The sequence below is a fragment of the Oncorhynchus mykiss genome, chromosome 26, assembly GCF_013265735.2.
Source record: "Oncorhynchus mykiss isolate Arlee chromosome 26, USDA_OmykA_1.1, whole genome shotgun sequence".
NCBI classification, from domain to species: domain Eukaryota; kingdom Metazoa; phylum Chordata; class Actinopteri; order Salmoniformes; family Salmonidae; genus Oncorhynchus; species Oncorhynchus mykiss.
Window position 1 is genome coordinate 24,885,535 of NC_048590.1, and position 24,905 is coordinate 24,910,439.

At 40.5% G+C, this 24,905-nt stretch overlaps 2 protein-coding genes across 5 annotated transcripts in view; one reads left to right on the forward strand and one right to left on the reverse strand.

Annotated features, from left to right (window-relative positions):
- LOC110506465 (neuroplastin) overlaps positions 1–9,243 on the forward strand; it is a 38,278-nt gene extending 29,035 nt beyond the window's left edge. Inside the window, exons 7-9 of one of the 3 annotated variants that reach the window (XM_036963307.1) lie at positions 3,430–3,439; positions 7,945–8,021; positions 8,157–9,241. In XM_036963307.1, coding sequence (XP_036819202.1) covers positions 3,430–3,439; positions 7,945–8,005 — 71 coding nt within the window. In that variant the 3' untranslated portion in view covers positions 8,006–8,021; positions 8,157–9,241. Of the gene's footprint in view, positions 1–3,417; positions 3,440–7,944; positions 8,022–8,156 lie in introns of all 3 variants that reach the window. The other 2 variants (XM_036963306.1, XM_036963308.1) reach the window with 2 other exon arrangements.
- On the reverse strand, positions 8,911–20,107 carry rec114 (REC114 meiotic recombination protein). 2 transcript variants are annotated; one of them, XM_021586089.2, is made up of 6 exons: positions 19,939–20,107; positions 19,587–19,676; positions 11,374–11,457; positions 10,623–10,808; positions 9,968–10,042; positions 8,911–9,636 (listed from the first exon to the last, which is right to left on the reverse strand). In XM_021586089.2, exons 1-6 carry the CDS (start codon positions 20,026–20,028, stop codon positions 9,472–9,474), a joined length of 690 nt encoding a protein of 229 aa, XP_021441764.2. In that variant the 5' UTR covers positions 20,029–20,107; the 3' UTR covers positions 8,911–9,471. The 2 variants fall into 2 exon arrangements, with proteins under 2 accessions (XP_021441764.2, XP_036819204.1); XM_036963309.1 differs by lacking the exon at positions 19,587–19,676 and having other exon boundaries at positions 19,939–20,092.
- Between the last annotated feature and the right edge of the window lie 4,798 nt (positions 20,108–24,905).

The window sequence follows — 24,905 nt, forward strand, 5'->3', positions numbered from 1 at the left end:
AACAATGATTCAAATATCTGATTATGGGGCTGCACTCGGCTAGAAGTTCAACAGCCATCAAGAACCAATTCAAACAGGGTTCCTCTACCATCAGCACACACATTAATTACACTGTTACCAAGTGAACATGTTGCGGAGGCTATAAACACGGTGCTGAATATTCATGACGCTGACTCTGCTGTGTTAGCAGTAGCAGCGGAGACCCACTGTGAATAATTGACCTCTGTCGGGGGACACGCTCCCTGGATGCTCCGTCAGTACTGAGAAGGGAGACAGAGACACCGCTGGCTGTCACACAGCGCAGCGCCACACATTAGCTGCATAATAATATGACCTTTAGAGATGCTCCACATTAGTAAACCAGGAGGGGGTCCACAGCTAACCTTTTAAATGAAAGGGTTGAAGTGCCGTTGCGGTCTCGCTAATGATGATAACCAGGGACCATTTTATCACCCATCTGGAGAACTGATCAATTCATTTCATTGACAATAATTTGAGACAGGGAATCAGGGGAAGTTTGATGTGTTAATTTGGCTTTGTCCTACAAGTTCTGCCTATGGCTGAGGGCTTAAAGTAGAGCATCGAAAATCCCTGTTACCTACTCCAATCAAAGCCCTTTACATCCACAGGTAAGTTATCCTCAAAGTTGCCTACGTTGGTAACTACTATTTACTACTTTTACAGAGTAATATCTGTCCTAATAACAAAACCACTTGATAACATACAATAATATAAACTGTTAAATCTAGGTTTAAAAGTGTCCAAGTCAAACAAAGGCATAATAATTTGAGTGTAGAGTCAAAGCCAAAAAGGCCGTTGAGGCTTCACCCACCCATGGTTCTATCAACTTTATTCAGGATATCAACAAGATATGAATTCATTGGTTACTGACTTCTTTCCCCCTCTCTCCAAATGGCATCAATATCTAAACGGTTGGTAAGTGAGAGATCTTGCATGTTTTCAGAGAATGATTTTTTTGATTTGATCCGTTTCTACTACAGTCCATCCAGACGACCATGTCAACACCCGTCTATCAGATTATTTGACTACAAGTTGTTTGGCGTCTTTGCAAAGACAATATATATGTTGAAATTATGTATTTCTTCCATTCATATTCATTTCCATTAAGAGGGGCCAACGCAGTATGACATGTTTTCTCCTGTATAGGTGGTGGTCTCTGATGTTTAAAACATATATTGCTATCAGCCTACTGAAATGCACTGCTATGTTTATAGCTGTATACATTTTATACCAGTCTTCTTCACTCGTCTTATATAGGAGTGTTCAATCACTCAAACCGCCCCACACACGAGGAGAGATAGTATGCACTCTAGGTTCCCCAAGGCACTGATATACTGTACATGCTATCATAAAAAAAAAACAAAGACTGGGTAGATTAAAAAGATAAATTATGCATACTCCTATTTCTGAAGTCTGAATTGTGTATGCACTGTATAATCCTTCCCATGATGGTTTCAGCGTTAAATATTGTTACACTGCAGTACACGATTAAACAGAAATGATGTAAAGTCACCAATAAAGTAAGCATTGGCTTTGTGTACAGTGTGAAGACAGTGTAGTGCTTTGACAAACACCAACCAATCTCCTGCACCCGTAGGCAAGGCCTCTAGTTTGGCAAGGGTTTATGTACTGGAGGAGGGGGAGAGAGAAACTCACTTTGGTGTAGAACGGGTTGGCAACAGCGTGATATTTTGTTTGCCCCCCAACGAGTAGATGAAGGTAGATTATCTGCCATATTCATATCAAGTGAATCAGAGATGCAGAACACTGCATCACTTGTGCTAATAGCCAGCTCTGAAATCTCCTTTTAGTATCCTCTATCCCCAAGAGCTTTGTTATATGTAGGTGTACATTATGAATTCTGTCTTCATGATGGCTAAATTGTGTATCAACACTGATAAATGCACTGCCAAGTGATCCAAAGCAAAGGTTGAGGTATTTTGGAAAGCAAATACATTTTTAAAGAACTTGTTGTGAGGTTTCCACTTTCTTTTAGTGTGTGGGATCATTAGGGAACAACCAGGAAAAATGACACTAGGCAAAATGTAGGACGGCAGGTAGCCTAGCGTTTAAGAGCGTGAAGCCGTTAACCAAAAGGTCGCTGGTTTGAATCCCTGAACTGACTAGGTGAAAAGTCACTCTGGATAAGCGTGTCTGCTAAATGACTAAACTGTAAAAACGTAATGGAGAGCATATCAACCCATTGGCATACAATAATAACTTGCTGAATACATTGATCTTACCCTGGCTATACTCTTAATATTCTCCACACTGTAAAAGTCAGGGTTTTTGTTTGTTTGCAATTTCATGACTTGAATCACATATTCGAAACATTATCTTTGCCCGACTGGATAACTCTGCACCCAGGGGCTAGTTGTAAGTGAACTCAGATGGTAGTGTAAGGGTGGGAAAAGGTGGGGATTGGGCACGTACAAACAGACGTGCCCCCTCTGTCCCCAAGACTGTCTCACAGGCAGCCATGCTGTCCCGTCTCACATTGTGACCACCATACCCCCCATTTAACTGCCAATGGCATGCTGCTGCTTTCTGGGCCCGTATTCATAAAGCGTCTCATAGTTTAGTGCTGATCTAGGATCAGGTCACCCCTTTCTATATAATCTTATGGATTATGATCTAAAAGGCTCAACTGATCCTACATCAGCACTTCTACTCTGAAATGGTTACGTGCCCCAGATCTCTGGTTGCATGCTACTGAACACACTTTCACTCTCCATGCATACTATACTGACCTACTGACCCATTCTTTCTTGTGTGTGGTCAAACACATGCCACTGTGGCACCTTGAAAGAGTGGTTATCTGTACTAACTAGCTAATCACTAATGTGCGATGATGTCCACTGACACTGCATGCTGCTGTGTAATTCAACTCTACACTAAAAACATGATTCTACTAAAACATTTTTTTTTGTTGCTCATTTATGTACACGTAAAGCCTGCTTTCACAACTCAGAGCTTTTATTGTCAGACTCTGTCAAATTAAAAATGTAGACCTGGAGACTTAAAAAAGTTCACTTTATTCCTATAACTTCGGCATTCTGTAATGACAACTGGAACTTGGGAACAACCCATGCAAAAGACCCATACCGCGGGATCCACAAGGGAACTTGAAGAAAACCGGAACATTGAAGATGTTAACATCAGTTGCAAATTTGCAATAGTTCACACTGACGTGATGTGACTAACTTTTAAACTGCTAGTCATGTAACAATCATTTAATTGAATCCATTTGGTATTTAATTACAGTTAAGATGTCAACATCAACATTTGAAAGAAAATATGGGAGCAGTGTGTTGGACACTTCTGAGGGACGACCATGTTGTCTCATATTCCATTGTTTTTGTGCTCTTTCCCCTCTTCTCTCCCCTTGTGACGAAGATGATGAGCCAGCCGCACCAACGTAAGTATGATAAATATTCTGTTCTCTCGAGACTACAATAAAAACAATATACATACGGTACATTCGAAAAGTATTCAGACCCCTTGACTTCCCCCACATTTTTCTACAGCCTTATTCTAAAATTGAACCACACACAATACTCCATAATGACAAAGCAAAAACAGCTTTTTATACATTATTCCAAATGTATAAAAAGAAAACTGAAATATCACATAGGTATTCAGACCCTTTACTCAGTACATTGTAGAAGCACCTTTGGCAGCGATTACAGCCTTGAGTCTTCTTAGCAGACCTGTATTTGGGGAGTTTCTCCCATTCTTCTCTGCAGATCCTCTCAAGCTCTGTCAGGTTGGATGGGGAGTGTTGCTGCACAGCTATTTTTAGGTCTCTACAGAGATGTTCTATCGGGTTCAAGTCTGGGCTCTGGCTGGGCCACTCAAGGATATTCAGAGACTTGTCCCAAAGCCACTCCTGTGTTGTCATGGCTGTGTGCTTAGGGTCGTTGTCCTGTTGGAAGGTGAACCTTTGCCCCCAGTCTGAGATCCTGAGCAGGTTTTCATCAAGGATCTCTCTGTACTTTGCTCTGTTCAGCTTTCCCTCGATCCTGACTAGTCTCCCAGTCCCTGCCGCTGAAAAACATACCCACAGCATAATGCTGCCACCACAATGTTTCACTGTAGGGATGGTGTCAGTTTTCCTCCAGATGGGACGCTTGGCATTCAGGCCAAAGAGTTCAATCTAACATCAGACCAGAGAATTTTGTTTCTCATGGTCAGAGTCCTTTAGGTGCCTTTTAGCAAACTCCAAGCGAGCTGTCGTGCATTTTACTGAGGAGTGGCTTCCATCTGGCCACTCTACCATAAAAGCCTGATTGGTGGAGTGCTGCAGAGATGGCTGTCCTTCTGGAAGGTTCTCCCATCTCCGGAGGAACATCGGGTTCTTGGTCACCTCCCTGACCAAGGCCCTTCTCCCCCGATTGCCCAGTTTGGTCTGGCGGCCAGCTCTAGGTAGAATCTTGGTGATTCCAAACTTCTTCAATTTAAAAATGATGGAGGCCACTGCTGTTGTTGGGGACCTTCAATGCGTTTACATTTTTTTTAATCCTTCCCAAATCTGTGCAGACACAATCCTGTCTCTGAGCTCTAAGGACAATTCCTTTGACCTCATGGCTTGGTTTTTGCTCTGACATGCACTGTGGGATCTTAAATAGACAGGTGTGTGCCTTTCCAAATCATGTCCAATCAATTTAATTTACCACAGGTTACCACAGGTGGACTCCAATCAAGTTGTAGAAACATCTCAAGGATAATCAATGGAAACAGGATGCACCTGAGCTCAATTTTGAGACTCATAGCAAAGGGTTTGAAAACTTATGTAAATAAGGTATTTCTGTTTTACAAAAATTTCTAAAAACCTGTTTTTCCTTTGTCATTATGGGGTATGTGTAGATTGAGGAGGGGAAAAATTATTGAATACATTTTACAATAGGTCTGTAAAGTAACAAAATGTGGAAAAAAGGGGTCTGAATACTTTCCGAATGCACCGTATATACAGGTGAAGTCAGAAGTTTACATACACTTAGGTTGGAGTCATTAAAACTCGTTTTTCAACCACTCCACAAATGTCTTGTTAACAAACTATAGTTTTGGCAAGTTGGTTAGGACATCTACTTTGTGCATTGACAAGTAACTTTTCCAACAATTGTTTACAGAGATTATTTCACTTACAATTCACTGTATCACAGTTCCAGTGGGTCAGAAGTTTACATACACTAAGTTGACTGTGCCTTTAAACAGGTTGGAAAAAAAACTCCCTAGAAAGGCCAAAACCTAGGAAGAAACCTAGAGAGGAACCAGGCTATGAGGGGTGGCCAGTTGTCTTCTGGCTGTGCCGGGTGGAGATTATAACAGAACATGGCCAAGATGTTCAAATGTTCATAAATGACCAGCATGGTCAAATAATAATAATCACAGTAGTTGTCGAGGGTGCAGCAAGTCAGCACCTCAGGAGTAAATGTCAGTTGCCTTTCCATAGCCGAGCATTGAGAGTATCTCTACCGCTCCTGCTGTTTCTAGAGTGTTGAAAACAGCAGGTCTGGGACAGGTAGCACGTCCGGTGAACAGGTCAGGGTTCCATAGCCTCAGGCAGAACAGTTGAAACTGGAGCAGCAGCACGGCCAGGTGGACTGGGGACAGCAAGGAGTCATCATGCCAGGTAGTCCTGAGGGATGGTCCTAGGGCTCATTAAATGTCAGGAATTGTGAAAAACTGAGTTTAAAATAATTTGTCTAAGGTGTATGTAAACTTCCGACTTCAACTGTATATACACTACCATTCAAAGGTTTGAGGTCACTTAGAAATGTTCTTGTTTTTGAAAGAAAAGCACATTTTTTGTCCAATAAAATAACATCAAATTGATCAGAAATACAGTGTAGACATTGTTAATGTTGTAAATGACTATTGTAGCTGGAAACTGACAATTTTTTATGGAATATCTACTTCGGTGTACAGAGGCCCATTATCAGCAACCATCACTCCTGTGTTCCAATGGCACGTTGTGTTAGCTAATCCAAGTTTATCGTTTTAAAAGGCTAATTGATCATTAGAAAACCATTTTGCAATTATGTTAGCACAGCTGAAAACTGTTCTAATAAAAAAAAGCAATAAAACTGGCCTTCTTTAGACTTGTAGTTGAGTATCTGGAGGATCAGCATTTGTGGGTTCGATTACAGGCTCAAAATGTCCAGAAACAAAGAACTTCCTTCTGAAACTTCAAATCAAATCAAATTTTATTTGTCACATACACATGGTTAGCAGATGTTAATGCGAGTGTAGCGAAATGCTTGGCAGTCTATTCTTGTTCTGAGGAATGATGGCTATTCCATGGGAGAAATTGCCAAGAAACTGAAGATCTCGTGCACCGCTATGTACTATTCCCTTCACAGAACAGCGCAAACTGGCTCTAACCAGAATAGAAAGAGGAATGGGAGGCCGCAAAACACCAGTCTCAACATCAACATTGAAGAGGCGACTCCGGGATGCTGGCCTTCTAGGCAGAGTTGCAAAGAAAATCCATATCTCAGACTGGCCAATAAAAATAAAATATTAAGATGGGCAAAAGAACACAGACACTGGACAGAGAAACTCTGCCTAGAAGGCCAGCATCCCGGAGTCGCCTGTTCACTGTTGACGTTGAGACTGGTGTTTTGCGGGTACTATTTCATGAAGCTACCAGTTGAGGACTTGTGAGGCATCTGTTTCTCAAACTAAACACTAATGTACTTGTCATCTTGCTCAGTTGTGCAAAGGGGCCTCCCATTCCTCTTTCTATTGTGGTTAGAGCCCGTTTGCACTGTTCTGTGAAGGGAGTAGTACATAGCGTTGCACGAGATCTTCAGTTTCTTGGCAATTTCTCCCATGGAATAGCCTTCATTTCTCAGAACAAGAATAGACTGATGAGTTTTAGAAAGTTATTTGTTTTTGGCCATTTGAGCCTCTAATCAAACCCACAAATGCTGATGCTCAAGATATTCAACAAGTCTTTAAGAAGGACAGTTTTATTGCTTGTTTCATCAGCACAAACGTTTTCAGCTGTGCTAACATAATTGCAAAACTGTTTTCTAATGATTAAAATGGCTGCAATCCCGTTAACGGGATGATATGACAACAGCCAGTGAAAGTGCAGGGCACCAAATTCAAAACAACAGAAATCTCATAATTAAAATTCCTCAAACATACATGTATCTTATACCGTTTTAAAGGTAATCTTGTTGTTAATCTCACCACAGTGTCCGATTTCAAATAGGCTTTACAGAGAAAGAACCACAAATGGTTATGTTAGGTGACCACCAACTCAAAGAAAAATTCTGCCATTTTTCCAGCCAAAGAGAGGAGTCACAAAAAGCACAAATAGAGATAAAATGAATCACTAACCTTTGATGATCTTCATCAGATGACACTCATAGGACTTCATGTTACACAATACATGTATGTTTTGTTTGATAAAGTTCATTTTCATGTTTAAAAAAATCTCAGTATACATTGACGCGTTACGTTATCTAGTTTCAAAAACATCCAGTGATATTGCAGAGAGCCACATCATTTTACAGAAAAACTCATTATATATGTCGATAAATACAATTGTTAGACATGGAAATATAGATATACCTCTCCTTAATGCAACCGCTGTGTCAGATTTCAAAAAAACTTTACGGAAAAAGCAAACCATGCAATAATCTGAGACGGCGCTCAGAAAATAAATGGGCCTCTGTACGCTTATGTAGATATTCCATTAAAATAATCTGCCGTTTCCAGCTACAATAATAATTTACAACATTAACCATGTCTACACTGTATTTCTGATCAATTTGATGTTATTTTAATGGACAAAAAATGTGCTTTTCTTTCAAAAACTGACATTTCTAAGTGACCCCAAACTTTTGAATGGTAGTGTACATATCATAATTTCCCCTGGAACTGACTAAACTCTTGGTATTTCTTCACTAGGAAAACAAATTCGACAAACAACCACAAAGACAAAAACGTGCGCCAGAGGAATACGAAATGAGAAGCTACTCGTTACAGTGAGTATTCTGGCCTTTAGAAAAAGGAATCTAAGGCATATGGAAGTCAACATTGAACTAAGTGATATACTGTAGGAATGTGATCATGTGCACAGGGTATACTAATTCCTTCCTCCCCCTGATTTTCATTAACAGATGACTAACTGCATATCTTGACCACATGAAGGTATCTGAGGAGGGAGCTCCAGGCAATTTTTAATGAAGCATATCTCGTCTCTCTCTCATGAGAAAAAACAATAACAGCGTAACACTGGCAGAAAAGAACAAGATGGCTGTCTTAAGCATGCCTTATTCAGTCTTACATGAACAGTCCTGGACGGAGAGATGACTAATTCCATCACGAAAGGTGTGCACATCTTTTTTTGTGTGCCGTTTGATGTCTCTTTTATTCATTTTATCATGTCCTCCAACCAGAGGTGATCCTTTTTGTATTACATATCATGTAAAACGCATGCAAATTATTACGCAATAGGATGCCCAGAATAGACTTTGTTGTTTTCCCTCATGTCTGTGTGGCTATTTTGCATCCAAAGGAATTATGTTTTTTTATGAAATTGTCCTGAACTGAAAAATACTGTTATATTCTTAAATAACTTTGTACAGCTGATTCATTGTCATTAAACTAGGTTTGATTTAGTGAAAGGAAAGTCCACTCTTAACAGCCATTATAGTGAAAATGTGATGCAAGGGATTCAAAGTCTGGCAGTATTTACTTGAAAATGATTATAGAAAATGACTACTATATATCTATCTAGTTATAAATAAAATTACAACTAAGTGTTTATTTTTCAGAGTAATTTAGGATGTCTTGTATATGTTGAGGTACGAGTGTTCAAACAATAGCAAATACTGTATGTGAAGAAAAAAATACATTTTATATTTCCCAACTTAATTCATTCATTTTTATTTTTCTGAAATTGTACAGCATGGCTATTATCCTATGCAATATGTATTCATATAGAGATATATTGGGGGTAGTTTGTTTTTCTCAGTGAAGCTTTAATATTGTGGGATCACTTGGAAGCTGGTATAGCAAAATGCACTGCTGTAGCTGCATGACTCCTGTCCTATAAATACAGTGTATCCATGTGTATTACAGTGCAAATGGACCGACATTAGGCTGGAAATGGAAGGAGCTACGGTATCTCTAGCCACAATAAAACATCAGACCAATAACATACGAGACCAATACATTTTTGAAAATAAAAGGCTCCAAAATACATTTTGTTTCTTTGCCTCAAATTCTTTCTAGAAACTGCAACATTTGTGCCGGTTTAAATATCCTCCTACAACACAATGGTCACTATGTTCCAGCACACATTTACAAAATCAGCAGCATGAAGAACAACACATCCCCCAACTTTTCCACAACCCACCTCCCACATGTGTACCGTGTGTAGTGAGTTGACCTGTCTCTCTCTGGCTGTTTGTGTTGATGAGCTTCAGCTCCTCAGTCCTGGAGCACTCTCCTCAGCTCCCCCTCCACCTCCTCCACCAAGGCAGGGAAGCTGGGGTCCAAGAGACACAGGCGGACAAAGGGCTCCAGCTCCCCACGGGACAGAGCACTGTGGCGGTACACCAGGGGCAAAGACAGACTATGCTCGCCCAGGAAGTGCTGAGAAAAAAATAGATAGACCAGGGACCTGTTCATTTCTTTGTATACAATTAAAGCCATGATATTGGCTAACTATAATCTCCCAAGTCAGTTAGGTGTTCATTATTTCATTGGCCTACCCTGCACTTCAGTAGTGGCGGGGAATAACTACAACCCCATGAAGTGTAGGTTACATTCAAGCTCAGTGGGTGAGAGTAGTAATGTTAAATAGCTACTATTTATTCACCTTGCGCGATTGTCAAACTCCATCAAGTGATCATTAAATGAATCATCACCCTCAGCATTCATCAGTCATCTATCTAATCACTGTGTTGTGTCAGTACCAACCTACCTGGGTAAGACGTTTGATGGATAAAGAGCCCTGGACGACCTCCGGTTCAGTAGCCATAGCCTCCCCAGCACCCGCCTGATGACAAGGTTAAAAGAGATGATACTAATGCCACAGGACTTTACAGGGCAACACACCAAGGGAGGTTAAGCTGCATCATAGCTGCATCCTTTATTGAATGATTTCCCTCAGTCATCATGGTTCATTCATCCTCACTGAGAGCTTTTTCAAATGTGTGTGATGGTGTTTATTGTTGGTTTAATTTCTCCCCCTTCTGCGTGGGGAGGTTAAGGATGAACATATTTCACATTGTCATTGATTCATACATAAAATCCATATTAACCTAGTTGGTTCCAGGGCCATTCAGTATTAAACCAGCTATATTGTTTTCATGCCTGTAAATATCACCATCTAGTGGGTGATTCTTACTGTAACAACAGCAACTTTAATACCTCAACTATAGTTTGCCTCATACATTATGAAGAATAACATTCTTAAAATAAGAACAGCTTTAAAGGTGAAAAAAACAAACATGCAATGCACTCATTTCAATTAGATAATGTATTGCAGGAGCTGTTCCAATTCAGATGTTCCAAAATACACTTTCATGATACAATACGTAGCTACATGTTTTCAGTGTGTATGTGTTGTTGAGTACCTGTTGATTCTGTGCAGTGGTCTTGGTAGGGGGCTGATTGGGTGTTGGGGGGCAGCTGAGTGGTGGTGGCCCCCTCTGTGTGGTGACAGGCAGGTACTCCTTCAGTCTGAGTACTGCACTGCTACACTCCTCCAGGGCCTCAGCCCTGCTGCCACTGAACTGCATCCTGATCAGACGGCTCTCCCCCTGCACATACACAGCATTGTTTCGTTTGAGAGCTAGCCAATATCTCCTCTTCGAATGCTACTAAGACAATCTTAACAAGCTTGACACGCCACTTACAATTCATCAGTGGCACTTATCTAGAACACTTATTTAGCCTACATATCACTCACAAGCCAGGCCCTTGGCAGAACATGGGCAACCAAAGCACTGCTTACAGCCAGCTAGTTGTTCCAAGACTGGTAAAATGCATCGTGTCAGGCCTCAGATCCCCTTAAATCAGGCCATTTAATGACCAATTACACTGTTGTCTCAGCACAGCCACCCCTGCCAAACATCAGGTCTGCCACGCTCATGTCAGTGTGAAATCTGGCTATGGTAAATAAAGCTGCCACTATACAAATTGCTGAGGAAATTCCAGACTAAAATTCCGGTGTTGCCTTGTAGTCAACATTAGCCTAAGTTTCATATAAAACTAGGTGCTAGAATAATAATACAATTTGGTATGTAGACTCTTGTATACTTTAGCTAGCTACTATTTAAAAATAAGTGTTGTTTCTTAAAGCAAATAAAGGCTTTCGCAACCCACCTTAACAGTCAGACGGAACAGCAGGGTATCTGATTTCTGCTGAACTTTGAGGTAGCTTGGAGCATCAAGTAAGGAAAACCCATCCTGAAAAATATGGAATCACAACAATCAGACAGACTAACAATTGTAAACAAACAACAGTCAAAAGTCATAGTAGTAAAACCAAAGTCATATTGGATAGGGCACATAGCTAATCATCATGTCTTCAATGAGACAAAAAAGTACATTTAATAGTATCAGACGGAGCATGCAGCAATCACAGCTCTACTTTTGGATAGCAGGAGCTGGAGCAATCTCAAATTATCTGAAATGACATAAGTACGCCTGCAGGGGGCTCTATTGACTCAGAAACCCATCCAGACCCTGTGACCAGCATCATGCCATCAGAATGTCTTTGGAAAGATAACTTCCATCTCAAACAACCAGCTGTTGGAGGCTGAATGTTGTTGAACTAAATATTAGTCTTGATTGAGTCATAAGGTCTGTTCGAATACTCATACAAACCGTGCTATTTGTGACGTGAATTGAGTATATAAACTCAGCAAAAAAAGAAACGTCACTTTTTCTTTAAACAATAATTTGTAAAAATCCAAATAAAAAATAATGTGTTTAAACACCGTTTCCCATGCTGGTTCAATGAGCCATAAACAATTAATTAACATGCACCTGTGAAACGGTTGTTAACGTTAAGACACTAACAGCTTACAGACGGTAGGCAATTAAGGTCACAGTTATGAAAACTTCGTACACTAAAGTGGCCTTTCTACTGACTCTGAAAAACACCAAAAGAAAGATGCCCAGGGTCCCTACTCAACTGCGTGAACGTGCCTTAGGCATGCTGCAAGGAGGCATGAAGACTGCAGATGTGGCCAGGGCAATAAATTGCAATGTCCGTACTGTGAGACACCTAAGACAGTGCTACAGGGAGACAGGACACACAGCTGATCGTCCTCGCAGTGGCAGACCACGTGTAACAACACCTGCACAGGATCGGTACATTCGAACATCACACCTGCGGGACAGGTACAGGATGGCAACAACAACTGCTCGAGTTACACCAGGAACACACAATCCCTCCATCAGTGCTCAGACTGTCCGCAATAGGCTGACAGAGGCTGTATTGAGGGCTTGTAGGCCTGTTGTAAGGCAGGTCATCACCAGACATCACCGGAAAAAATGTTGCCTGTGGGCACAAACCCACCGTCCCTGGACCAGACAGGACTGGCAAAAAGTGCTCTTCACTGACAAGTTGCGGTTTTGTCTCACCAGGGGTGATGGTCGGATTCGCGGATTGATTTGGAAGTGGAGGGTCCATCATGGTCTGGGACAGTGTGTCACAGCATCATCGGACTGAGCTTGTTATCATTGCAGGCAATCTCAACGCTGTGCGTTACAGGGAAGACATCCTTCTCCCTCATTTGGTACCCTTCCTGCAGGCTCATCCTGACATGACCCTCCAGACTGACAATGCCACCAGCCATACTGCTTGTTCTGTGCATGATTTCCTTCAAGACAGGAATGTCAGTGTTCTGCCATGGCCAGCGAAGAGCCCGGATCTCAATCCCATTGAGCACGTCTGGGACCGATTGGATCAGAGGGTGAGGGCTAGGGCCATTCCATTGGGTCAGAAGTTTACATACACTCAATTAGTATTTGGCAGCATTGCCTTTACATTGTTTAACTTGGGTCAAACGTTTTGGGTAGCGTTCCACAAGATTCCCACAATGAGTTGGGTGAATTTTGGCCCATTCTTCCTGACAGAGCTGGTGTAACTGAGTCAGGTTTGTAGGCCTCTTTGCTCGCACACGCTTTTTCAGTTCTGCTCACACGTTTTCTATAGGATTGAGGTCAGAGCTTTGTGATGGCCACTCCAATATCTTGACTTTGTTGCCCTTAAGACATTTTGTCACAACTTTGAAAATGTGCTTGGGGTCATTGTCCATTTGGAAGAACCATGTGTGACCAAGCTTTAACTTCCTGACTGATGTCTTGAGATGTTGCTTCAATATATCCACATAATTGTCCTCCCTATGATGCCATCAATTACGTCATTATGGCCAAACAGCTCTATTTTTGTTTCATCAGACCAGAGGACATTTCTCCATAAACTACAATCTTTGTCCCCTTGTGCAGTTGCAAACCGTAGTCTGGCTTTTTTATGGCGGTTTTGGAGCACTGGCTTCTTCCTTGCTGAATGGCCTTTCAGGTTATGTCGATATAGGACTCGTTTTGCTGTGAATATAGTTACTTTTGTACCTGTTTGCTCCAGCATCTTCACAAGGTCCTTTGCTGTTGTTCTGGGATTGATTTGCACTTTTCGCACCAAAGTCCGTTGATCTCTAGGGGACAGAAATCGTTTCCTTCCTGAGCGGAATGACGGCTGCGTCGTCCCATGGTGTTTATACTTGCATACTATTGTTTGTACAGATGAACGTGGTACCTTCAGGCATTTGGAAATTGCTCCCAAGGATGAACCAGACTTGCAGAGGTCTACCATTTTTTTCTGAGGTATTGGCTGATTTCTTTTGATTTTCCAATGATGTCAAGCAAAGAGGCAGAGTTTGAAGGTAGGCCTTGAAATACATCCATAGGTACACCTCCAATTGACTCAAATTATGTCAATTAGCCTATAAGAAGCTTCTAAAGCCATTAAATAATTTTCTGTAATTTTCGAAGGTGTTTAAAGGCACGGTCAATTTAGTGTATGTAAACTTTTGACCTACTGGAATTGTGATACAGTGACTTATAAGTGAAATAATCTATCTGTAAACAATTGTTGGAAAAATTACCTTTGTCATACACAAAGTAGATGTCCTAACCGACTTGCCAAAACTATAGTTTGTTAACAAGAAACTTATGGAGTGGTTGAAAAACTAGTTTTAATGACTCCAACCTAAATGTACAGTGCCTTGCGAAAGTATTCGGCCCCCTTGAACTTTGCAACCTTTTGCCACATTTCAGGCTTCAAACATAAAGATATAAAACTGTATTTTTTTGTGAAGAATCAACAACAAGTGGGACACAATCATGAAGTGGAACGACATTTATTGGATATTTCAAACTTTTTTAACAAATCAAAAACTGAAAAATTGGGCGTGCAAAATTATTCAGCCCATTTACTTTCAGTGCAGCAAACTCTCTCCAGAAGTTCAGTGAGGATCTCTGAATGATCCAATGTTGACCTAAATGACTAATGATGATAAATACAATCCACCTGTGTGTAATCAAGTCTCCGTATAAATGCACCTGCACTGTGATAGTCTCAGAGGTCCGTTAAAAGCGCAGAGAGCATCATGAAGAACAAGGAACACACCAGGCAGGTCCGAGATACTGTTGTGAAGAAGTTTAAAGCCGGATTTGGATACAAAAAGATTTCACAAGCTTTAAACATCCCAAGGAGCACTGTGCAAGCGATAATATTGAAATGGAAGGAGTATCAGACCACTGCAAATCTACCAAGACCTGGCCGTCCCTCTAAACTTTCAGCTCATACAAGGAGAAGACTGATCAGAGATGCAGCCAAGAGGCCCATGATCACTCTGGATGAACTGCAGAGATCTACAGCTGAGGTGGGAGACTCTGTCCATAGGACAACAATCAGTCATATATTGCACAAATCTGGCCTTTATGGAAGAGTGGCAAGAAGAAAGCCATTTCTTAAAGATATCCATAAAAAGTGTTGTTTAAAGTTTGCCACAAGCCACCTGGGAGACACACCAAACATGTGGAAGAAGGTGCTCTGGTCAGATGAAACCAAAATTGAACTTTTTGGCAACAATACAAAACGTTATGTTTGGCGTAAAAGCAACACAGCTCATCACCCTGAACACACCATCCCCACTGTCAAACATGGTGGTGGCAGCATCATGGTTTGGCCTGCTTTTCTTCAGCAGAGACAGGGAAGATGGTTAAAATTGATGGGAAGATGGATGGAGCCAAATACAGGACCATTCTGGAAGAAAACCTGATGGGGTCTGCAAAAGACATGAGACTGGGACGGAGATTTGTCTTCCAACAAGACAATGATCCAAAACATAAAGCAAAATCTAAAATGGAATGGTTCAAAAAGAAACATATCCAGGTGTTAGAATGGCCAAGTCAAAGTCCAGACCTGAATCCAATCGAGAATCTGTGGAAAGAACTGAAAACTGCTGTTCACAAATGCTCTCCATCCAACCTCACTGAGCTCGAGCTGTTTTGCAAGGAGGAATGGGAAAAAATGTCAGTCTCTCGATGTGCAAAACTGATAGAGACATACCCCAAGCGACTTACAGCTGTAATCGCAGCAAAAGGTGGCGCTACAAAGTATTAACTTAAGGGGGCTGAATAATTTTGCACGCCCAATTTTTCATTTTTTGATTTGTTAAAAAAGTTTGAAATATCCAATAAATGTCGTTCCACTTCATGATTGTGTCCCACTTGTTGTTGATTCTTCACAAAAAATACAGTTTTATATCTTTATGTTTGAAGCCTGAAATGTGGCAAAAGGTCGCAAAGTTCAAGGGGGCCGAATACTTTCGCAAGGCACTGTATTTAAACTTCTGACTTCAACTGTACTTAACGTTAGTTGGCTACTAATACATCGAACTTGCCAGGCAGTATTATTAACTATCTGCTATCTAACTAACTACCCAACGTTTATTGACTTGATCATTTACATAATTCTTAGCTAAGTGGCATGGACATTGTTCATTCTGGCTATCTACTCCGATTTCAGAGCACTCTCGCGCAGAATAACAGATGAATTCACGAATGCTCAACACCCGTTGAATATGGCCGGTGTCAGTAAACGTTGGCAAAAGAAAGCATAAATATATTGTTGCCAGCAGCAGTTACAGTCACCAACACTCTAGATAACATGAAAACACTATAATCAGCTCTGCTAGGGCAAGTAAAATGGTCGGAGTGAGGCGTTCTCTCAGTCTCATTTGTGTCTGGAAGTAGCTAGCCAACGTTAGCTTGGGTACTTGACTGCCTTTCAACACTCGGATCAACCCTACTCCTCGGCCATAGCGTCCAGTGTGCGCTCTGAACGCTCCGAACTTATGAACGGACAATCTGACAATTTGGATTTACAAACACACAGAGCACACTCTGGCACTCCAAATTGAATTTACGAACACAACCGAAATCGTAAAATGTTTAGCTAGTCAGTTCTTATGCTAACAAGCTAGCAAGAGGTTGCATAGCAACAGCATCAACTTCAGGTAGACAGGCAAAGCTCTAGTACGCTCAACTGAAACAATATGGTTTGTTTACAGTATACTAAAATGAACTAATAGTATATAGTATGTAGTAAATACTCATTAAGTATGTAGTATACAGTATGTTAGTATGGGTATTCGAACACAGCTAAAGTCTGTTGAGTAGAAATCTCTCCATGATTAGGCTACAATGAATAAAAACAGGTGTTAGTTTAGTTCCAAGTATGAATCAGAAGCTTTTCTAACCAAGTGAAAAATGACACTTTCCTGAATACTTTCAGATGTCATCTGACACCTTACAATTTATAACTATTTAACATCAACTAAAGTACAAATCTATTTAAACACTATTCTGTTTAGTAGTTTCTTCAGCATTGGAATTTGCGTTGAAATGTACCAGGGAAATATAGGTCAATAATACCTGCTGTGTTGACAGGAGACAGTAGTTGTGTTTTGCACATTATTAATGATAGAAAATGTGTTGGACCTTGTCCTGAGCACGGGGAAATGCTAGCTTTATGACAGGATATTTGGAATAACATTTTACCATAGCAACATATCCTTCTTAGTGATATAGATACTGCAAGTTATGTTTCTCCATTTCAAATGGACTTCAGCACAATGGAGGGATGGATGCTCTACTCAGCTCTGTTACATAAAACATTACACTTCAGCTCTGTACTTCCAGATTCAAAACAGATTTCAATTTTCCTACTCCGCTGAGATGTTCTGAAGGGATTACATCAAATTTGTATTTTTAGTTGAAAATTATCATATCAGGAAGGCATCACATTACATAATTTCAACAAGACTTGTCAAGTCATTCTGAGGCATAGCCAATCGTTTTCTGAGTCAGGTTGAGAGGTTCCATTTTCTATAATCCCAATCCCCTCCTTCCTCCAAATACTGAGAGAAAGACCCTATTAAACCATATCTTAGAATCAGGAGTAATCTGGATGATGATTACACTCAATAACCCTCTCTCTCCTCCAGCATGGTGCATCCTAATATGGCATCATCATTCAGTTGGGACTCCCCTGGCATCAGCCACCGTGTATTACTGTAAACTCCCTTTATTGAAAGATACTCAAGAGCGTTACGATTAAGGGCGCCAATCTGTCAATGACCGCTATCCCCTTTTGTCAGAGAGCACTTTGTGTCCTGACCTGAATAAGCATGTAGCCTTGCCTGGCACCCTGGCTCAGCAAGATGGCTGTAGCCACTTTCCATCCATCACTTGCTGTGGCATAGCGCAGCTATGGCCATTGTGTTTCTACAGCAATTTCTGCTGAGTCTCTCAGCTGCAGACAGAGTCTGGCAGTGAACCTTGAGAAGACACAGGATAAACTGCACACTAACACAGGCACTATTCTGTAGACAGAACAGTGGTGGCAGGCAGCCTAGTGGTTAGAGCGTTGGACTTGTAACTGAAAGTTTGCAAGATCAAATCCCCAAGCTGACAAGGTAAAAATCTGTCCTTCTGCCCCTGAACAAGGCAGTTAACCCACTGTTCCTAGGCTGTCATTGAAAATAAGATTTTCTTCTTAACTGACTTGCCTGTAAAATAAATCAAATAGAAAGTACAACAGCAACATAGCTGGTGTTCAGTACTTGTTTTCGTTCCCTGTGTTTCAAAGGACTTGGAATCAAGTAATTTCTCAACATTGTTGCAAAAACATACAATTATATCCATAGCTAGGCTATCTGCCTATAAGCCAAATAGTGGAGATCTAAGCTTAGACTAGCCCTTGATAATAAAAATAAGTGTACACAGTTGAGTGTACAAAACATTATTAACACCTTCCAAAAATTGAGTTGCACCCCCTTTTAACCTCAGAACAGCCTCATTTATTTGGGGCGTGGACTCTGCAAGGTATTGAAAGCATTCCACAGGGATGCTGGCCCATGTTGACTCTAATGCTTCCCACAGTTGTGTCAAATTGGCTGGCTGTCCTTTGGGTGGTGGACCATTCTTGATACACACAGGAAACTGTTGAGCGTGAAGAACCCAGCAACGTTGCAGTTCTTGACACACTCAAACTGGTGCACCTGGCACCTACTACTATAACCCATTCAAAGACACTGCAATCTTTTGTCGTGCCCATTCACCCTCTGAATGGCACACCCACACACAATTAATGTCTCAAGGCTTAAAAATCCTTCTTTAACCTGTCTCTTTCCCTTTATCTACACTGATTGAAGTGGATTTAACATGTGACATAAATAAGTGTTCATAGCTTTCAACTGGATTCACCTGGTAAGTATGTCATGGAAAGAACAGGTGTTCCTAATTTTTTGTACAGTCAGTGTAATTAGGCCAACAGGTTGGACAATAACAGTTATTATGTCTATGGAGTGTACATTTGGCAATCATTTGGTATATAATAATGAGTTATTGAATATATTTTGGGAATTTTTATTTGTATTTGATCTTATTTGGATACATTGATATTTGGCCTAGAGATGTGTGAAATGTGCAAGTGTAACCGATGTGAAATGGCTAGCTATTTAGCGGTGGTGCGCGCTAACAGCGCTTCAATCGGGTGACGTCACTTCAATCGAGCTCTGAGACCTGAAGTAGAAGTTCCCCTTGATCTAAATAGGCTGTGGCTTTTGTGGCGCGATGGGTAACGACGCTTCGTGGGTGTCAGTCGTGGGTGTCACTATGTGTGCAGAGGTTCGAGCCCAGGTAGGGTAGAGGAAAGGAAGCTCGATTGAAGTGACGTCACCCGATTGAAGCGCTGTTAGCATAAGATCAAATAAAAATTCCCCCAATATATTCAATAACTCATTATTATATACCAAATGATTGCCAAATGTACACTCCATAGACATAATAACTGTAATTGTCCAAACTGTTGGCCTAATTACACTGACTGTACAAAAAATGAGGAACACCTGTTACACGAGTCCAGCTCAAAGACGGTAAAAACTAGATTCAGATCCATCCAGGAATTACTTTAATTTTTGACATCAAAGTCTAATGTAGTTAGACCTCAACTCACTTACCAGAAGATCGTGGCCTTGGGACACCAACATATGACCAGATTCCACAATGGTGAGCACCAATTCACCCGCGCTTTCACTGGGCTCAAACATCTAGACAAGTTTCAAGACACATTTTCAACATCTACAGCTGGATGATTCACAATCACATCTGAGGCAAGTTCTTTCACTAACCATAATGTAAAGTGTAGGCCTATACGTATTTTATTTACTAATGTAGTAAACTAGTCTACATTTGTAAACAACGTTTGGTTAGCCTATCTAGCAAGTGGCATTAGGTAGCTAACTTTAGCTAGCGTCATCCACTACAACACAGACGTTGGACAAAATTCACAACTAGACAACTTCATGTCACCTTCCATGGATTACCGCCGTCTTCTTTGGTCCCAGGCAAAAAACGTCCAAAGCGTTTCAACGTCCATATAGATTTATGTACAGTTGCCATTTGTAAAAACAATTCTAATAATAATATATATATATATATATATATATATATCTCAGAAGAGCTATATATCAGAAATCACGAGTCACGCCTGTAGATTGGGTTTCTGTGTGCGCGCATGCGCTGGGTTCTGGCTGGGGATGCTAGAAGTGCGCCTTTTTTTGTGCTTGCCTATCACACATGTTGCACCTACTCAACTCTAACCTAATCCCCAGGCTCAATTGCTCAACCTTTGATTCGTTTAGTGATGTGTTAGCGGTGCTGGGTTAGAATAGAGACCACGTTTACATGCGCACAGTATTCATAGCGCATACACCGCTTAAAGTCTTGGATAAAGTGTTTACATGCACCTTTGATATCCCGCTCACGTGCATCTCTGTACCCATGAATAAACAGAATATTCCCCATTTAAATGTATATAGAATAGTAACTGAAATATGGACACTGACTGTAGGCCAATAACCTCTCACAAATATAATATTAACTCATGCAGAATTATGCATTTCTTGCAGTAAAATTATACAACAAATGTTAATTTAGTCTCAGGAACAGGAGTGGAGAAATATGATTTCTTTCTTTCAGCCTCTCTTTAGAAAATGTGAATGAGCATGTCATGTAATGTGTTATGTGTTATACAAGCAGTATTTCACCAGTGGTGGTTGCTGATGTTTAAGATAAGGTAGGCCAATTTTTTTTTTTATGAGCATGGCCTTATTTCTATTACAGCATATTGGATGACTGTAATTCATATTCCATTCACCTAGCTCAATGTAACATCGATAGGTTTAGGCTACTACATGATCCTCAAATTTTCCCAAAACCAATAATGAGGTTGCTAAAACCTAGCCTACGAATGAAAGTTTACAACGTAGGTGCACAGGTCGAGAGAAAAATGTGAGTAATAGAGGTGACAGTGACACATTCAGTACCGCCTTGCACACTCTTGCCTGCATCTAGCTGATATAGGGTGTAATCATTAGTCCACCAATTGGAAACAAGCGTTTCTATTGGATAAATTCAAATATGTTTATCCCTGTTTCGTTCTGTTAGCTTCTGTTGAAGAAACGTCAATCAACAGAATCGGGGGAATGAATACACCCTTGATCACACGCAAACACAGTTCACTTTCATAGCAGCCACATACAAACAGCATGAACATTTTGATCGTTGTATAATTCCTTTTCGCATCTACACGCTTTCCTCCTCCCACCTTTTCCGTTAGCTTCTGGATTTCAGTACACAACACATCAGCTGTCTGTGACCAGGCAAAAAAAACTTTCCAAGCCAAACCTTCCTATCATAACTGCTAACCGCTACACACAGCCTACATCGTTGTCACCATATTAGCTAACAACATTAGAAATGGCATAGTCAATATAGCCTCTAGAACTAACGTGTTAGTAAACACGCTACAATCATGCAGTACAGTGTACAGTCAGCAAGAAGTTACACCCAGTAGCAATCATTTAATAAAACCAAAAGCTTACCTTGGTCTTGGAAGAGTTCAAGTGTTGGATAGCCATAGCCAGATAGCTAACATAGTATTCCTCTGTTTGGTCCCAGGTGTTTTAGTAGGCTAAATTAGCTAGCTAAATGAAATTGAAAGTTGAAAAAAATATATATAGTTCTTTCTCTCTCTCTCTCTCTTGCTTTTCCTTCATTTTTAAATAAATACATTTCTTCAAAACTGTTCAACTATTGACTCTTTGAGTCAACTACTCACCACATGTTATACACTGCAGTCCTAGCTAGCTGTAGCTTATGCTTTTAGTACCAGATGTATTCTCTTTTCCTTTCATTGGGTGGACAACATTGCAGTTCATGCTGCAAGAACTCTGATAGGTTGTCCTCCAGAAATTGTCATAATTGCTGTGTAAGTCTATGGAAGGGGGTGAGAACCATGAGCCTCCTTGGTTTTGTATTTAAGTTAATGTACCCAGAGGAGGACGGAAAATGGTGGTGCTACCCTCAGAGTGCTGTTGAGCCTACTGTAGACCTTCATTGCAAAACGGTTTGTTTTAATTATTTATTTGGTGACGTGAATATATTTAGTATAGGCCTAGTTTTAGCAAAAAAACATTTTTTTTTAATGTTTCACTTTATATATATATATATATATATATATATATATATATATATATATATATATTTATTTATTTAAATTTATTTTCCCCCCTTTTTTCCCCCAATTCCGTGGTATTCAATTGGTAGTTACAGTCTTGTCCCATCACCGCAACTCCCGTATGGACTCAGGAGGTCGAGAGCCGTGCGTTCTCTGAAACACAACCCAGCCAAGCCGCACTGCTTCTTGACACACTGCTAGCTTAACCCGGAAGCCAGCCGCACCAATGTCGGAGGAAACACCGTACACCTGGTCTACCGTGTCAGCGTACATTGCGCCCGGCCCGCCATAGGAGGCGCTAGTGCGCGATGGGACAAGAATATCCCTGTCGGCCAAACCCTCCCCTAACCCAGACAACGCTGGGCCAATTGTGCACTGCCCCATGGGTCTCCCGGTCGTGGCCCGCTGCGACAGAGCCTGGACTCAAACCAGGATCTCTAGTGGCACAGACCGTAGACCACTCAGGAGGCACTATATTTATTTTGATGGAATTCACTGAGGAGGATCGTCCTCAACTTCCTCCTCTGAGGAGCTTTAACTGATTTTCAACCACATAAAATATGCACCCAAGACGAACTGAAGTCTTATCAGAAACTTGTTTCATGGTTTTCTCAGCTTTTCATTTCCTTAAAACCGGTCAAACTGATGACATTTGGATATTTTGCACAGGACCAATCTTTCCACTGTTTTGGAATTATTGCGTTTTCTTCCCGGTCCCTAAACAAAACAGACAACTTTACCATTGTTACCTAGATTACTAATGCATTCATTCTATCGATGTAAGACATTATTCTGCTGAGCACTACTTTATTTAGTCTTCTGGGGCAACAAGTTATGACAGAAGAGAAGCTGCATGTATCTTAACTATAGTTGACATAGCAAATGTCAAACAAAATGTCTGAAATTATAATATGGCCTACCAAATGTTGGAAATTATAAGCAGAAACATGTCTAAATTAGGGGTGAAAGTAGCCAGTAGGCTATAAGGTCCAGTGCGGAGTATCAGCAAAATAAATAATTATTATTTGAAGTGATTTGTTTGACAATCAGATGAAAACATCATCACACTACACCATGATATTTGAAACTGAGCCTGTGCAGACTGAGAAAAACAACAGTAAAGGGGATAAGATGTTTGCATGCCTCAGTATCCCGTCTAAGATCTGCATATCCCAGGCATCTTATCCGAGTTTCTCATACCCGGGATACAAGATTTTTCAGGTTATTGTAAACGGAATATGATGTTTATGTGTCAACTAAAAAAATGAATAGTTGAGTATCCCGAATAATAACGGGATATTGGTGTGCATGTGAACGTGGTCAGTGTAGTGTACAGATGTAGGATCTTAATTTGAGCCATGTTTGCTGTATCAGGAAAATAATCCTGGAAATGTGAATTATATGTGGATTACAATGAAATTACATTTTTTGTAGGGGTTAATACATTTTTCATAAGGAAAAATCAAGTCTGAAATTTCAAGGTGGAAATTACAAACTTCATAAGCCTTTTTAAACCTCAAATACAAGTTTTACATTTCCTGCATTACATCATTAGGCTATATATTAGGCTATAGGCTAAAAACGGTATAATGGGTCTGCACTGAAAAAGTCACATAACGCTTACTTAATTTTTAGGTTTATTATTTTTACTGCATCACGGATAGCGTACACAGACGTTTCAGCTTGCAGTCTTCTTCAGTGTGTAGGTAAAAAATGTTTTATTCAAAACCGTATTTGTAGGGAAAAACCGATGAGCAGCAGGTGCTTCTAATCAGGGTTGCCACTCATCTGCCAATCAGGGATGTGGCTTTTCTGATCTACCTGTATACCACAAAGAAATTCAGAATTATTGGGTATGGGATCGGCCACGAAGGGCAATTGAGGGCATCAGGCGTGAACCATTCATGAATCAATTGCCTTAGGTGTCGGCTCACTTGGATACATTATATCATTTCATGAGATGGCTTACCACAGCCTATATCCTTTTTTAACATTCATTAAGTTGATTTCATTTGTATCATGTAGGCATTGTTAAAGTTGAGCAAAATAGACAAAAAAATACATCTCTATAACCCTTTAACCATGTATATTTCATATACATTTTGAAAAAACGTGGACATGTTTGGTCTGTGAAAGTTATCTTGATAAATCACCTGTGCTGTATGGCATTAAATTAGTGCAGCAGTTTCCCTTACCAGCTGATCATTCTACCACAGCTGCTGTCTGTATATCCTACAACCTGATGAACAAAAGCATGAAGAATGGCATAGTAGCGTGAATATCACCTTTGGACACGCATAGCCTGGGCTGGCATAAAACAATCCCGAGGGGATATACTGTTGAAATCGGAAGTTTACATTCACTTAGGTTGGAGTCATTAAAACACATTTTTCAAACACTCCACAAATTTCTTGTTAAAATAAACTATATATTTGGCAAGTTGGTTAGGACATCTACTTTGTGCATAACACAAGTAATTTTTCCAACAATTGTTTACAGACAGATTATTTCACTTATAATTCACTGTATCACAATTCCAGTGGGTCAGAAGTTTACAAACACTAAGTTGACTGTGCTTTTAAACAGCTTGGAAAATGATGTCATGGCTTTAGATAGACTAATTGGCATCATTTGAATCAGTTGGAGGTGTACCTATGGATGTATTTCAATACCTACCTTCAAACTCAGTGCCTCTTTGCTTGACATCATGGGAAAATCAAAAGAAATCCGCCAAGATCTCAGAAAAAATGGTAGACCT

Coding starts and splice junctions, on each gene's coding strand:
- rec114 (XM_021586089.2), bottom strand. CDS start 20,028: ATGGCAACTGTACATAAATCTATATGGACGTTGAAACGCTTTGGACGT. Junction 19,677..19,938: donor ACGGCGGTAATCCATGGAAG/GTGACATGAAGT, acceptor AAACTTGTCTAG/ATGTTTGAGCCCAGTGAAAG. Junction 10,043..10,622: donor CCACTGCACAGAATCAACAG/GTACTCAACAAC, acceptor CCTTGTCATCAG/GCGGGTGCTGGGGAGGCTAT.